General features: G+C 43.6%; 1 protein-coding gene across 1 annotated transcript in view; it reads right to left on the bottom strand.

The window, feature by feature from the left end:
- The window catches only part of DRC1 (dynein regulatory complex subunit 1), a 45,880-nt gene that overhangs the window by 26,019 nt on the left and 3,267 nt on the right, over positions 1-16,594 (bottom strand). Inside the window, exons 2-5 of the mRNA XM_027113633.1 lie at positions 9,869-9,953; positions 4,782-4,894; positions 1,595-1,778; positions 861-998 (exon numbers count right to left, since the gene is read on the bottom strand). Of these exons, the coding sequence (XP_026969434.1) occupies positions 861-998; positions 1,595-1,778; positions 4,782-4,894; positions 9,869-9,953 (520 nt within the window). The remainder of the gene's footprint in view (positions 1-860; positions 999-1,594; positions 1,779-4,781; positions 4,895-9,868; positions 9,954-16,594) is intronic.

Genomic DNA, 16,594 nt, shown 5'->3' on the forward strand with positions numbered 1-16,594 from the left:
GTGGAATGTGTTGCGTGGAAAGTGTTACGAAATCTATGCTTCACGCAGACTGTGAGAGGAAACGTGCCAGCTGCCCTGTGTCAACTGGAGAAGCGAGGCAGGAAGCCAGCGCCTTGCAGTCACAGGGCCAACCCTGGCATGACTTCAGCCGGGACTCGGGTTCGAGCATTGCTATGGCTGGGGTTCCCATGAAGCAAAGGCAGCATGGAGCTCACAGAACAGGGGATGGGGTAGACTCAGGAATGCAGAAATGAGTCTGTAATAATCCAAAGAGACAGGTCCCCACCTCTGGGCTCTCTTCCATTTTGGAAAGGTCTTTCTCGATCTCAATCCTTAACATTTCATGCGAATCCAGAATATTGGATCCTGGATCCTGTTTGGCACGCCCCTTTCCTCTCCCTCCATCCCTCCATCCCTGACTGTCATAAACACATCAAATAAATGGCTCACAAATGCCTGTTGCTTCTGGAGCACCAATCTCCCTCCTCCACACCTCTTACCCCTCTTTTATTTTCTTTCCAAGTGCTTATCACACCTGTCAACTTATATACTTAGTAATTTATCTCTATTGTCTAGCTGTCTCCTGCTAGAATACAGGCTTCATCCAGGACTTTGTCCGTGATTGTATCTCCAGCCCCTGGCACAGTGCTTGCCATTTAGTACACTTGCATATTTGTTGGAGGAGTGAATGTATCAATAAGTAAGTGAATGAAACGCTAGAGTAGAGACAGCAATGAGAGGACCAAGACATCTGGGGCCCCTCCCTGGGTGGTTAGGCCACAGGCAGCCACCTCCCAGGGGACTCCTCCCAGGGGTCTCCCAGAGGCAGAGGGCAGCTCTCTCGCATGCCATCACCTCACCTCGATGTATTGGAGCTCCTGGCGAAAGGTTTTCATCACATTTTTCACCTGTTCTTCCATCCTCTCCAGGAGCAGGCAGATGTCACCCGACTGTTTCTTCAAATCCTTCACGTACTGATCATGCTTTGTTTCTAACTCCTAGAGAAGAGCACGTCAAAGGTTGTTCATCAACTGAGACAGAAGCCAGAAGTTGCCAGCCACGCCTCACCCCCGGGGCGGTGGCGGTGGGCGGGCGGCGGGGGTGGGGGGTGGGGGGTGGGGGACTTCTCCCATCAGCATCACGCACTAGGAATTATAACTGCACAACGGGAAGGTGCTCGGGAGAGGCTGGGGTGTCTGGAGGCCATGGGCTCAGCTCGGGGCAAAGTCTCAACGAGCAGCACAGGATCAGACCCCTCAATGACTACTTGCTGCAAATCTCCCTGCAGCCTCCCAGAAAGCCCAGGGTGCTCCAGCTAAGCAATGAATAATATACTGTGACAAGCCATAATGGAAAAGAACATGAAAGAGAATGTATATATATGTATAAGTGAGTCACTTTGCTGTACAGCAGTAATTAACACAACATTGTAATTCAACCATACTTCAATAAAAAATAAATTTAAAAAAGTGTATTGCCTGAGCTATATCGCATTCTGGGTAACGAAGTAAAGCCTCGGCCTTTCTCATTTCAGGAGAAGCTAACATCCCCCAGCTCCATCCCCGGCAGCCAGGACCGAGGGCCAGGCTCTTGCCTGCTGTAACTCGCTGATCAGCTTGTTCTTATCTTCTACCAGCCCAGCGCAGTGCACCTGCTGGGCGTTGAGCATTTCCCACAGCTCCTGGGGGATCCTCTTCTGTTTGCCCTCCTCCCACTTCATGGCGATCTCATCAAATTTGTCCTGACTGGTCTTGACCTCATTCTCCAGCTTTTCAAGTCTGCAAATACAAACAGCCCAGCTCCTGAGGCTGCCTTCCAAGAAAGCAGTCTGGTTCTCTAGGGTCTGTAAAACAGGCCCAGGTACCCAGCTCTGCCTGAAAACCAAACCGGGCTCTGAGAAATCTTCTCTTAGTTTAATGCTTGACTCCAAGTAACTGAGACCAAATAAACAAAGTGACACATAACAAAAACGGATCAACATTAAGGCTGTACACACACATACACACACACACACACAGAGATCAAGAGTCAATTTGTCACATACTTCTAAGATGGTGACACACAGCAGTTAGCCACTTGGTCACAAGTCCCATAGCTTGTGTTCAAATACTGATTTTGCCACTTGGCTCTCAACTTTAGAGAAATTGCTTAACTTCTGCAGGCCCCATTTTTCTCATCTGTAGAATAGGGAGGATGAAAGGATCAACTGTTGACAAAAAATGCACAATGTGAGAGTTGCGAGTTAAGTTTTATTGGGGGCAAAATGAGGACCGCAGCCCGGAAGACAGAGTTTCAGATAACTCTGAGAAATTGCTCCTGGGAGGCGCTGGGAGGAGCCTGGATAAATAGGAGTTTTGCAGGCAGTTGGGAACGTCAGAAGATTATTGTTAAAGGAAACCAGATATCTCAAGTTAAGGAATTTAGCGCTTTTCTATGTATGGGAAGATGCAAGAGTCTGGGCTCACTCAAATCATTCCTTTGATTTGCATCTCAGCTATCTGGGGCCAGCATCGTGACACATCCTGAGTTTCCTCAGGGCTCACTGCAGGGAGTGGCTGCAGTCTGATGGCTGCTAGATGACAGGTATTCTCTTCAACCCTGAGTCTCCTCAGGGCTCACTGGCTCACGCTGGAGGGCTGCAATCGTTGATGACTGTGACATCCTTTGTTTATTAATATGGCAGGAAATATTCCATTTATAAATATTCCACTTATCACTACCTTCCTATGGCTGTTGTCAGGATTAAATAAAATTATTCCCAGCACAGTAGTCACTTAACAAATGGCACTCATTATTTTTTACTATTGACATGACCTCAACTGTCTGGCCATTCCTCTCCCAAATTACCAATAAATGACCAGTGGAACATACAAAAAGGAAAACTCCACCATTAGTAATGGAAAATAGCGATGATCTCCCAGAATTCCAGAAATTCCAAAGAAACTATGTGATGGAGAACACTGAGGACGGGGCTGGATAGAAAGAGGTATTAGGGCTGAGATGTGAGGCCCCTTCTGAGAACAGGGGCCAGGACATATGCCTGTGACCCTCTCCCAAATTTAACAGACTGTCCTTCTATGAGACTGTCTCCAAACGAGGGTTCAAACTCCCTTAAGGACAAGAATCACAACATAATTATCTTATGATCCCCTTCTCCTTCCCACCTTCCAAGCTAGGGTATATAGTACATCTTATAATTCAATTAACTTTTTTTTTCTAAAAAATGAGAAACAGCTGTTAGATTATCTTTCCAGAACCCACATTTATCTTGTAACTCTGCCACTAGCGACCTTCCTTTTTCTTCAGAGGACCTTCCATTTTTCCTCAGGAGAAGCCTAACTCCTCAACGGGACCCTCAGGGACTTTCTGCAGCTGTCCCCGCCAATTCAGTCCCTGGTACAAGCCATGACAGGCAGTGGGAAGTTTCAAGAATAAATTATATCTTGGTGACACTGGCAAAGTTGCTGGTGGGGAGAACGACTTATGTTAAACAACTGAAAATATTGTTGTTAAAATTGTACTGTGTTAAAATTGTATTGTGGGGACTTCTCTGATGGTGCAATGGTTAAGAATCCACCTGCCAATGCAGGGGACACGGGTTCGAGCCCTGGTCCAGGAAGATCCCACATGCTGTGGAGCAACTAAGCCCATGTACCACAACTACTGAGCCCTCATGCCACAACTACTGAAGCCCATGCGCCTAGAGCCCGCGCTTCACGACAAGAGAAGCCACCTCAGTGAGAAGCCTGTGCACGGCAACAAAGACCCAAGGCAGCCAAAAATACATAAATAAAAATCAATCAATCAAAAAAAAATTGTACTGTGTATGTACCTACTGAGATGAGCAAAATGGCCCCGTGGGCTGTTCTTGTAATTGGACTATAGGTAGGAAATTAATTAAAGAACAAGCCAAAGGAAGAGATTACATGAGAACCTCTGCTCCTGCTGCTATCGGTCTTCTGTGGGCAAACAAAACGTAGAAGCTGACTCCTAAGCTGACTCCTAAGCAGCTTACGCCTTGCCTCATCGGGCAAGCTGAGCCCTGGAAGATGGGTGCGCCCACAGCCTGCCTGCCAAGGCCTGGAGCTGAGGGTCGGCCACGGGACCCCATCGTCCCTCTGACCCTCTGTCCTTCCAGGCATGGAGTCTTTACCATTCTTTAACACGCTGTTACATTTGTACGTAGTGCTTATGGATCTGGTTGTTATGATTAATTTAAACCCAGAACAGCCTGATGTACCTGCTCAGCCTCGTCTCTTTTCTTCCACCACCCCCCATACATCCCTCACTCTCATGCCATTCCCAAACATCATGCAATCTCACGCCTCTGCCCAAGTTGCTCCTAAAATGCCCATTCCTTGACTCCAACTCCTCTTCATCCCTTATCGCCCAACTCAAATATCACTTTGCCTGGAAAGTTTTCTCTAATCGCTCCAGAGAGAATTAAAGGCCTCCTCATATGTGTTTCCAGGACTCTTATGCATGCCTTTAACACAAATCATGGCACATCTGGCTCTACTAGACTGTGTACGTCAAGAGCAGAGGCCATGTCCACTCCTCTTTGTAGCCAAAGGGCTTGTACACATTAAGAAGGTAATACTTAGGAGGAGGGAAGCAACGAGGGAGGGAGGGAGGGAAGGAAAGAAAGAAGGAGGGAGGATTCGTAAGGGGCAAGAAGTGGATTCTACTAGATAGTTTTGACAAAGACAGGGAGAATTTGAGGACCCAGAGAGGAGATACTTCACTGCAGAGCCGGGGCGGGGGGCGGTCCTCACCCTCACCTCTGACGCTTTATCTCCTCTTCCTCGACTCTCCTGTGGACCTCCCTGATATCTGCAGCTACCTGGATATTTGTCACCAACTCGGTGCCACAGAGCAGCAGCTTAGCCAACTTCTGAAAACCAATAAGAATGTATAAAGTTAGAAACATTTGCACAACTGTCTGTAGGTGTTCAATCCAACCAAGCAGGAATTAAAAGCTACCTTAAGGGACTTCCCTGGTGGTCCAGTGGTAAAGAATCTGCCTTCCAATGCTGGGGACGTGGGTTCGATCCCTGATCGGGGAACTGAGATCCCACGTGCGGCGGAGAAACTAAGCCCATGTGCCTCAACTAGAGAGCCCGTGTGCTGCAAACTACAGAGTCCATGCGCTCTGGAGCCCGCGCCACAGCTAGAGAGAGAAAACCCACACGCCACAACTAGAGAGAAGCCCACATGCCGCAACTAAGACCCGACACAGGCAAAAATAAATAAATTAAAAAATAAATATTAAAAAAAATCTACCTTAAGACTTTAAAGCGTAGCATCTACTTAGCAACCTGTTTCCATCAGGACACTTGTGATGTGATGTTACAGCTTACAATTTAATAGCACTCTGCAATTCTGGAGGTACTTTAGTTTATTCTCGTTAAAGGAGGGACCAGCCTATCAGTACGCGGGCATCCGCTCTGGGTACATCTCAGCACTTTCCCCAGCAGGCTTCCAAGTGACTGACACTGCCAGGGTCCTTTCTAAGAAGCTTAGCTGGGGATGTGAGACACATAATAATAATTGTCCTCCAATGTCCATTTCCCCCTCTTCTTTTAATAACAGAACACCCAAATTTTAGCTAGGCATTTGACCTCCCAAAATAGATACATCTCCCAACCTCCCTTGCAGCTAGATTGCAATCTGACCAATAACACATGAGCAGAAGTGTATGTGCCACTTCTGAATTGTGCCTTGAAGGGGAAAGGTGTGCCCTCTGCTGCCCCCTTTTTCTCGGTCTCCCAGGCTGGCATGTGATGCTAAAGTATGACGTGGTGAGCAGATGAAGGCAACCTAAGCAAGGGTGGAAGGAGGTGAGGTTCCCAGCCTCAAAGAAACCCCCAAATCAGCCCTGGACTATTTCTGCTCTGAACTGTTTATTACGTGAACCAGAGAAATAAGCTTCTACCTTGTTTAAGCTAATGTTACGTGGAACCTCTTGCTATAGGTGTTCTAATACAGGAGAGAATTGTAGCCGACTGCACTGACCCCTCCCTCAAAGGCCCAGGAATTTTGCTACTGGTACCCCCCTTCTAAATTCCTCTTGGTAAATTTCACATGCAGTACCTTCCCTCCTGAACTTTTGGTGATGTCATGATTTCAAGATGATAAATCCTCTCAAAAAAAGTTCAAGTACCCTTAGGTTATGCCTGAGTTTTTCCAAGTCTGTTTTGGAATTTACAAATTTTTCAACTCTCGAATCATTTCTGAACTAGGAACTTATAAATATCTCTGCTCCAGGGATTCACTGAAATGATCAGAGACTCTATTTCACCTCATTCTTCTAAGGAAATTTTGAAATACAGTTTTAATGAATACAGAACTGAACCTCCACCCAGGGTACTCCAGGCCTTTTTTAAACAGCTGCAGCCTTATCACTTGTGCCAAACGGTCTTACATGCATAAGGAAGCAATGGCTTTCCTGTAGTTTTGAGCAATTTTCTATTTTCTACTCAGACAATGCGAACATCAGAAATTTCTGAATCAAGTATTTAAGTCTCAAAGTAAAACAGAAAATGTTACCATCAGATTAACAGACACACCCCTAACATTTTTGAGACCCAGGATGAGAGTTTAATTGAAGGTCCACATACCATATATCTAAATATTTAAAAATATAATTCAGTGTAATAAACCACTAAATATGTTCTATCCACCTACCTTGGCACCTTCATAACAATTTATAAGTCCTAGTTTGAATTCAGACTACATATCAGAGTTCCTTTCAGAACTTGGTGGCTAGGGGAGAGCCAGTCTCTGGCCACCAGCCTGGAGCCCACCCCATTCTCTTCACACTCCTAGTCCTTCAGATGCAGGCATGTGAATTTCCCAGACCACACGTGCGAGCTCCATCTAAACCCCTGGTCATCCCTGAGGCCTTGTCTGCCCTGAGCAGGACAGACCCTGGGAAGAGGCCCATGCAGGCCTTGAAAGTGGGTTCAGAACCATTTGGGCAGGGAATCTGGAGTTCTGTGACACTCAGAGAGTGAGATCACTGGGGGCACTTGGGCTCTGAGTAGACTTGAGGCAAGTCCACTTGAGGGGGTGCATCCAGAGGAGGGCCAGAACAAGACACAGGACCCTCCTCATTACCACTTTTATTCAGTGGGCTAGAGGGCCTATCTAGAGCAATAAGGCAAGAAAAAAAATTTTAAGGTATCAAAATTGAATGGAAAAAGATAAAACTGTCATTTTCAGATGATTATATATGTAAAAAAAAACAAAAACAAAAAGAACCTACAGGTAAACTATTAGAATTAATAAATGAATTTGACCAGGTTGCTGGATATCAGATCAATATATAAAACCCAATTGTGGAAAAAAAGAAAAAACAATTGTGGGCTTCCCTGGTGGCGCAGTGGTTGAGAGTCCACCTGCCAATGAAGGGGACACGGGTTCGTGCCCCGGTCCGGGAAGATCCCACATGCCGCGGAGCAGCTAGGCCCGTGAGCCATGGCCGCTGAGCCTGCGCATCCAGAGCCTGTGCTCTGCAACGGGAGAGGCCACAACAGTGAGAGGCCTGCGTACCGCAAAAAAAAAAAAACAAAAAAAAACAATTGTACTTTTACATAATCAGCAATGAACAATTATAACTTCAAGAAGAAGTATAGGGACTTCCCTGGTGGTGCAGTGGTTAAGAATCTGCCTGCCAACACAGGGACACGGGTTCAATCCCTGGTCCGGGAAGATCCCACATGCCATGGAGCAACTAAGCCCATGCGCCACAACTACTGAGCCCTCGTGCCACAATTACTGAAGCCTGCACTCCCTAGGGCCTGTACTCCACAACAAGAGAAGCCACCGCAATGAGAAGCCCAGGCACCGCAACGAAGAGTAGCCCCCGCTCGCTGCAACTAGAGAAAGCCCGCACGCATCCGTGAAGACCTAGTGCAGCCAAAAATAAATAATAATTAAAAAAAGAAAATGTATAAAACATTGCTGAGTGAAATTAAAGAATACTTAAATAAAAGGAGGGATAATTTATCCTCACAGATTATAAATCTCTATATTGGTAAGATATTAATTTTTTCCCAGATTGATCTACAGATTCAATCCAATCTCAATTAAAACCCCAGCTGCTTTTTTTTGGTGGAAATTGAGAATTTCCATTTATGGTGGAAATTGAGAATTTCCATTTATATGGAAATGCAAAGGGTCAAGAACAGCCAAGTCCATTTTGAAGAACCACAAAGCTGGAGGACTTACCCTACCAGATATCAAGGCCTGTCGTGCAGCTACAGTAATTAAAATAGTGTGGAATTGGCATAAAGACCTTTGACCAATGGAACAGAATAGAGAATCTAGAAACAAACAAGTAGGCTCACCTGATTTGCAACAAGGGTGCATTGCAATGCAGAGGGGAAAGGATGATCTTCTCTCTAAATGGTGCTGGGTTAATTAAAGGTCCATTTAGAAAACAATGAACCTTGAGCCCCACTTTGACACCACACACAAAAATGGATTCCAGATCCGTTTTGGTCTAAGATTATAGACCCAAATGTAAACAGTAAAACGATGAGGCTTCTAGAAGAAAACTTTAAAAAGTTGGAGTAGACCAAGATTAAACAGGAAACAAGAAGAACTATCATTTAAAAAAACGATTGATAAGGTGCAGGACAGGGGTCCCTCCTGCCCAGGTCTTAGGACAGACCTGGTTGTTAATACCTTGATATTGAGAAAGGTAGCATTTTCTTTATACATTTCTCTTCAATGGCAACACTCTTCGTGATTTAAGTCCTAAGCGAGAGGAACCTGGGAAAGCTACTGATGAAAACAACGTTATCTCTCTGGTTTTACACTCAATTTTACACTCTAAAATTGAAAATATACTGAACAGTATATCAGTATTTCCAGGATGATAGCAGTATCTACTACAACAGTATTTTCAAGATTATATATAATACCCTTTTTATTCTACACAGAAACACTCAGAGATCACCAACCTTTAGATGAAGTACCCTAAGTATAAAGGGGTGAGCTGGATCAAGAACCCATAATAGTTCAAAGTTCTTTCCACTACAATAAAATATTTTATCCTTGATCCAGTACAGCACAGGTTGTCAATTATTGCTAGATACCTCTATGCTCTATAATAATATTTCAGTAATTTGAATATTTTTTTCTCCCAGTAAATACACTTCAATTTCTGCTAGCAGTGATCTCTCTTCTCCACTTTTATAAATCCCATTTAACTTTTCTAAGACCCAGCTCAAACCCCACTTTCTCCGTGGAACCTTCCCTGACCAGGCCGTCTGGATGAGCTCTTTCCCATATCTCAACGCCCACGGTGTCACTGTGCATGCAGTTAATTAAGTAAACGCGGCAGTGTGCCAGTTCCGGCGCGCTGCTTTGAACTACTGTTTATCGCTCCTGCGCCTCTCGCTCCAAGTCCTTTATTCATGTCTCAGGAGCCCTTGTCATCGCCACGGGAGAGCGATCAAAGACTTCCTTTTAGAGTTTATTGGGCACAAGCTCTGCCCTACTCCACAGCTACACCAAGAGGCCCTCGCTCTCCTAGAACTTACAGTTCCACTGGGGACACCGCACGCATACACATCTTCGAAAAGTCATACAAGGCAGAAAAGTATCTAAAATGAAACGAATGGTACAGACGGGAAGTCAAAGGGTTCAACCTGCGCCGCGGAGGAATTAGTGGAAGAGTTGGGAAGTGAGATGGTCTTGAAGTCTGCGAGGAGAGGGGAAAGGGGGAGGGGAGAGGACAGGAGGGAAAAAGAAGGGAGGAGTGGGGCTTGGCACTGTAGCCCACCAAAGGCACAGCACAGGACGAGCAAAGCCCCAGTCCTACAGGACAGTCGCGACCCAGTAACTCCCCAGTTCTTACCAGTCTGCTTTCTTCTTTCTGTTTGTAGCTCTTGCTTTGATCTTCTTCCCTCTCCTTCCCGTCTAAATGTTCTCCAAGAGCTTCCCTGTGATGGAAAAAAGTAGAGAAACTGAAGTTACTTTTAGTACTTAGAGTCTATATTTTAAAATTTCATAGTACATCACAGTATATACAAAAATATATTCTATATGGATAAAAATTTGAATACTAAAAAAACACAATCATAAAAACACTAGAATTAAATACAGGAGAGAACCTCTATTAGAGTAAGATCAAAGTTAGAAAAACAAAAAAGAGTGAAAGGTTTTACTTCCTAAAATTTAAACATTTTAGGAGTTCCCTGGTGGTCCAATGGTTAGGGCTCAGCCCTTTCACTGCCTTGGGCTGGGGTTCAATCCCTGGTGGGGGAACTAAGATCCCACAAGCCACGTGTCATGGCCAAAAAAAATTAACATTTTATCCTTGAAAGTCAAGGGATAAACTGGTAAAAGATATTTGACAAACTTCTGCTCTAAAATAGAATGGGATCCTTCAAATCCATACAGAAAAGACAAAATACCATTAACACAACATTGTAAATCAGCTATACTTAAATTTTTAAAAGTTAAATTAATTTTTTTAAAAGACAAAATACCAAATAGGAAAATTGGCAAAGGATGTGAACAAGCAGTTTACAGAAGAAATACAAATGTCAAATAGACATTTGAAGATATGTTCAACTTCACATATAACCAGAAAAATGAAATTGAAAACCCTGTGAGGTATCCTCATTCTCCTATCAAGAGAAAAGATTTAAAAGTTGATAGTATCTGGTGGGGCAGAGGGTGTGAGTGACCATTGATTCATACTCCATGGGTGGGAATGTGAAGGGTCACAACCCATCCAAAAGGCAATTTGGCAAGACTTTTCCAAATCTTACACGGGCCTCCCGTCTGACTGAACCTTTACGAACTTTCCACAGAAAGCTTTCACAAGTTCAAAAAGAAATATGCACAAGAATGATTACTGCAGCACTCTCTCTACTAGCAGGAATGTGGAAACATTCTACATACATGTTAATAGTTGCCTGTTTAAATAACTTGTGAGGCAACAATACAAGAAAATATATTGTAGCCTATTAAAAAAAAATGATGTGCTACCTAGCAGAACAGGAAGATGCCCACAATATGTAAGTAAAAAGAGCCAGCTGTGGAACAATATGTAAAGTATAATATAGATTTTCTTCTTAAAATAGGCTTATACACATATGCACAGGAAAAATCTTGGAAGGATTTATGACCAACAGATGACAGGAATTATTTAAGGAAAGAGAACTTTACTGAGGACTTATAGTTTCTACATTTTTCTATTGCATGAATTTTATAAATAGCACATATGTGTGTATGTGTTAATCAGAAAATAAGACCAAAGATGACGGGGGAAAGATAAGGTTCCAGATTCTGGGCTTCTTTGGGGGAGGTATGGGGGAATGACCCCACCAAGACCCACCCCACTTACATGGTGGAGGTCCACTGTCTCCTCTGGCGCACAGAGGCCATGAGGATTCCCAGTTCTGCCTTAAGAAAAATGAAACCATCATCTTATGACTTCAACCATGGTGAAAGAAGCAGATGCCTTTCTTGACTCTTCATTCTTTCTTGACTTTTTCTCTCCCTGACTTCCACCTCCCTTCCCTTTGTTCAAAGGTCAGCACAGCCCTACATCGTGCTACACCATTTCTGAGAGCTGGAATTGAGTTAGCACCCCTCACCCCACTCCCAATCCAGCTGAAACTCTTTTTCCTCGTCATTTCATTCACTTCCATACCCTTATTGAACCTACTCATTGCCCTTACCGAGAAAACGATTTGTTTCATTCTACTCAGGGCTTCAGATATTGCCAGGCTCATGGTGTTCTCATTACCATCCAAAACACACTCATTCACCTGACTTTCTACTTTGACCACCAATTAATTACCACCTCTGTCTAAATTATCCTTCCAACTACTTCCTGGAGCAAAGACCTGTGCTTCAGAAAGAAAAATAACTATGCTACACATTCTTATCATCTAGTTTCAGCCTTAATCCCATTGCTGCCTTGTACTTGTCATCTCTGACTGCCTAGCACCACACTGTCCAGTATGATAGCCACTAACCACATGTGGCTGTTGAGCGCTTGAAATGATCTAAACTGAAATGTGCTATGAGTGTAAAATATGGACTAGATGGATTCTGAAGACTTTCAATAAAAAAAATGCAAAATATCTCAATATGATTTATACTGATTACATGTTAAAATAATATTTTTATATAGTGAGTTCAACAAGATAAATTACAAAATTTAATTTCACCTGTTCTATTTTTTTAATGTGGATGCTAATTTACGTATTGTGTTTCTCTTGGTCGGTGCTGACCTATCGTATTCCCTAACGTTGCCATCCCAGGCTTCTCTCTCCTCAGGTTTGAGCTGGATCCCTCTTTTGGGAAACTGCTTCCCCACCACTGCCACCCATATGGGCTCAGTGGGAGCTGCCATCTTGAATAACCATACCTCCAGGCAAGTCATAGTCCCTTCTCAGGACTTAAAAAATTGAACCGTAATTGATTGTTCGGCTGGGTTTAGAGCTCCAGGTTGAAAACCGTTTTCTTTAGAACTTTGAGGGCATTGCTCATTGTCTTCTGGTGTCCACTGTTGCTATTTACGAAACCAGACGTCACCCTGTCTCGTAATCCTTTCTTTGTATGTGAGAGTCGTCATTACTGTTGTCATCGCTGTTCACTCTGGAAGCTCGCAGGACGCTTCTTTCGGGTCTTGGTGTTCTGAACATGCTCAGTGGTGTGCCTGGGGTGGGTCTACTTTCATTCATTCTGCTGTCAGGTGGCCCCTTTCAACCAGGGAACTCAGGATCTTCAGTTCTGAGAAATGTTCTTGAATTCTTTCAGTGATCATTTCCACCCTTCTGTTTACTCTCTCTTTCTGGATCTAGAAAGCAGATACTAGATCTCCTGGACTAATCCTCTAATTTTTTTTTTTTTTCTTTTTTGCGGTACGCAGGCCTCTCACTGTTGTGGCCTCTCCCGTTGCGGAGCACAGGCTCCGGACGCGCAGGCTCAGAGGCCATGGCTCACGGGCCCAGCCGCTCCGCGGCATGTGGGATCTTCCCAGACCGGGGCACGAACCTGTGTCCCCTGCATCGGCTGGTGGACTCTCAACCATTGCGCCACCAGGGAAGCCCTAGTCCTCTAATTTTTAAAAAATCTTTTTCTCTACTAGTTTCTATCTTTTTTCCTTTTCGTTCTATCTCCCAGGCAATTCCATTACCTTTACTTCCCAACCCTTCTACTGTTTCCCATTTCGACCTTATTTTTAATTTCCAAGAGCTCTGTTTTGATCTCTAGATTATTTTAGTAGCATCCTATTCTTGTTTCATGTTTGCAATTATCTTTTCTTTTTTCTCTGAGGATCCTTTTTTTAAAAACTTTTATTTATTTTTGCCTGCATTGGGTCTTCATTGTGGTGTGTGGGCTTCTCATTGCGGTGGCTTCTCTTGTTGCGGAGCACAGGCTCTAGGTGCGCGGGCTTCAGTAGTCGTGGTGCATGGGCTCTAGAGCACAGGCTCAGTAGTTGTGGCACACAGGCTTAGTTGCTCCACGGCATGTGGGATCTTCCTGGACCAGGGATCGAACCCGTGTCTACTGCATTAACAGGAAGATTCTTTTTTTAACATCTTTATTGGAGTATAATTGCTTTACATTGTTGTGTTAGTTTCTGCTGTATAACAAAGTGAATCAGCTATACATATACATATATCTCCATATCCCCTTCCTCTTGCGTCTCCCTCCCACCCTCCCTGTCCCACCCCTCTAAGTGGTCACAAAGCACCAAGCTGATCTCCCTGTGCTATGCAGCTGCTTCCCACTAGCTAGCTATCTATTTCACATTTGGTAGTGTATATATGTCAATGCCACTCTCTCACTTTGTCCCAGCTTACCCTTCCCCCTCCCCATATCCTCAAGTCCATTATCTACACCAGCGTCTTTATTCCTGTCCTGCCTCTAGGTTCTTCAGAACCTTTTTTTTTTTTTTTAGATTCCATATATATGTGTTAGCATACAGTACTTGTTTTTCCCTTTCTGACTTACTTCACTCTGTATGACAGACTCTAGGTCCATCTACCTCACTACAAATAACTCAATTTTATTTCTTTTTATAACTCAATATGCCATTGTATCTATGTGCCACATCTTCTTTATCCATTCATCTGTCGATGGACACTTAGATTGCTTCCATGTCCTGGTTATTGTAAATTGAGCTGCAATGAACATGGTACATGACTCTTTTTGAATTATGGTTTTTTCAGGGTGTATGCCCAGTAGTGGGATTGCTGGGTCATATGGTAGTTCTATTTGTAGTTTTTTAAGGAACCTCCATACTGTTCTCCATAGTGGTTGTATCAATTTACATTCTCACCAACGGTGCAAGAAGGTTCCCCATTCTCCACACCATTTATTTCTCCAGCATTTATTGTTTGTAGATTTTTTGATGACGGCCATTCTGACTGGTGTGAGATGATATCTCATTGTAGTTTTGATTTGCATTTCTCTAATGATTAGCGATGTTGAGCATTCTTTCATGTGTTTGTTGGCAATCTGTATATCTTCTTCTGAGGATTAATGACAGTCATTTTTTCCTTTTTTCTCTCTTTTCTTTTTTATTTTTTGGCCGTGCTGCACAGCATGCGAGATCTTAGTTCCCCAACCAGGGATCGAACCCTGCATTGGAAGCATGGAGTCTTAACCACTGGACTGCCACAGAAGTCCCTGTCTTTCCATTTTAATTGAAGTAAAATTGGTATATAACATTATCTAAGTTTCAAGTGTACTTAAAGACAGTGTTTTCATTGTGTTTTGTTGTTTTCTTCCTACATGGTCTCAATTTCCTCTAAGTTGCTTTTTTCTGTTTATTCATTTTGGTGTCTACCTTTCACGTTAAACACTTTCTTCAGACGTCTCGAAATCCTTGGCTACCTTTCCATGCTAAGGCGAAAAAGCTTATGAAAGTGCTGAGTGCAAGGGTGTGGTATAACAGTTGTGAACTTCACTGCAGGACAATCTATCTGAACCATTTCCCGGGCAAACCTGATTTCAGTGTCTTCAAGTCCCTCCTTCTGGGCTGGTCAGATTCTGCAGAGGGATTTCTCCAGTCTCCTGCCTGCAGGGGGCAGGTCCTGCCAGCATTTGAGGAGCGGGGAGGGGGAGGCACTCAGCTCCAGTGTGCATGTGCCCGTGGAATCCCCTTGCTTTTAGTACCATGTCCTTGCCTCCTCTCTGCCCAGCATCCCCCAAACCATGCATCCTCCATTTTACTTTCTCCAAACCTCCGGTCAACTGTGCAAAGTGGGAGAAATGTTCTTGACATCTATTAATTTTCCAATCAATTCTCCTTATTTTAGTTCCTTCTTCACCCCTATCCGGGTAAACCTGATGCTGCCTTTTGGAGATTTATTGCAGAGGAAATGAAGGGGGCTCTCAGCTTTCCTCACTCCTAGTTTATATTTCCATACTCTTCAATCTGCTAAGCCATTTACCATCTGTCTGTATACGTCCCAGCTTCCAAAATGTTGTTGCTATTGAGTCCCCCTGTTTTGCTTGACTTTGTGGGTTTATATCGTTTTTACTTAATCCCTTTAAATCTCATTTTTGATAGAGATCCTAGGTAAATGCATGTGTTCTATCCACCATCTTGACTCAGAAGTGACATCTCTCAGGAATTTGAAATGTCAATTGAAAAACTAGAGATTGAGAGTTTTGGGTGCTTTAGCCATTAATCTTATTCTTTATCTTCATATGACATTTAATTCTGTTAACAGCTTCCCCTCTAAAACTACAACTCAATGACCCACCGAGATCTAGGCAGTTAGGGCAATGGGCACCATAGGAAATCAGGGAGCCCAAGGCTAATTTTAAAACAACACAACTGACTAAAGTCAGTCTGTTTTTTATTATCACCCTGTGCCAGCAACAAAACAATTCATAAAACACTTCTTTCTGAAAAATCTTTTGTTAATCTAAGTTCCAAAAAATTGCTGCAGTACTGTTGATTTTTAAATCTTTTTTTTTTTAATTTTTGTGGGTTTTTTAATTTTTTTAATTTATTTTTGGCTGCTTTGGGTCTTAGTGGCTGCACTTGGGCTTTCTCTAGTTGCGGCGAGCAGTGGCTTCTCTTGTTGCAGGACACAGGCTTTAGGAGTGCGGCCTTCAGTAGTTGTGGCATGTGGGCTCAGTAGTTGCAGCACGTGGGCTCTAGAGCACAGGCCCAGTAGTTGTGGCTTAGTTGCTCTGCCGCATGTGGGATCTTCCTGGACCAGGGATCGAACCTGTGTCCCCTGCATTGACACGCGGATTCTTAACCACTGTGCCACCAGGGAAATCCCTACTATTGTTTTTTAATAATATATATGTAAGCGTCAATATAGCACCTTTCTATTTCTTATCCTTGAAGGAGGAAGTTAATTTGTAGAACTTGCAATTATACAGTTGGTCTCTGACACACAGACTCAGCTACGCATAGGACTTAAAAAATTGTGTTTTGAGAGCACATTTGAAATGGTTCAGAACTGTCCCAGCTCACTTCAGCGCAGGGCATGTCCACAACCCCCCAGGTACTATATAGCCCAGCAGATTAGGGATTTGACATAAACAACACTAGCCCAGTTATTAGAAACATGAAGAAACTGAACCTGAGTTA

This window comes from Aethalodelphis obliquidens, unplaced genomic scaffold (assembly GCF_003676395.1).
Source record: "Aethalodelphis obliquidens isolate GAN/ISIS:26980383/991018 unplaced genomic scaffold, ASM367639v1 scaffold12, whole genome shotgun sequence".
Lineage (NCBI taxonomy): Eukaryota > Metazoa > Chordata > Mammalia > Artiodactyla > Delphinidae > Aethalodelphis > Aethalodelphis obliquidens.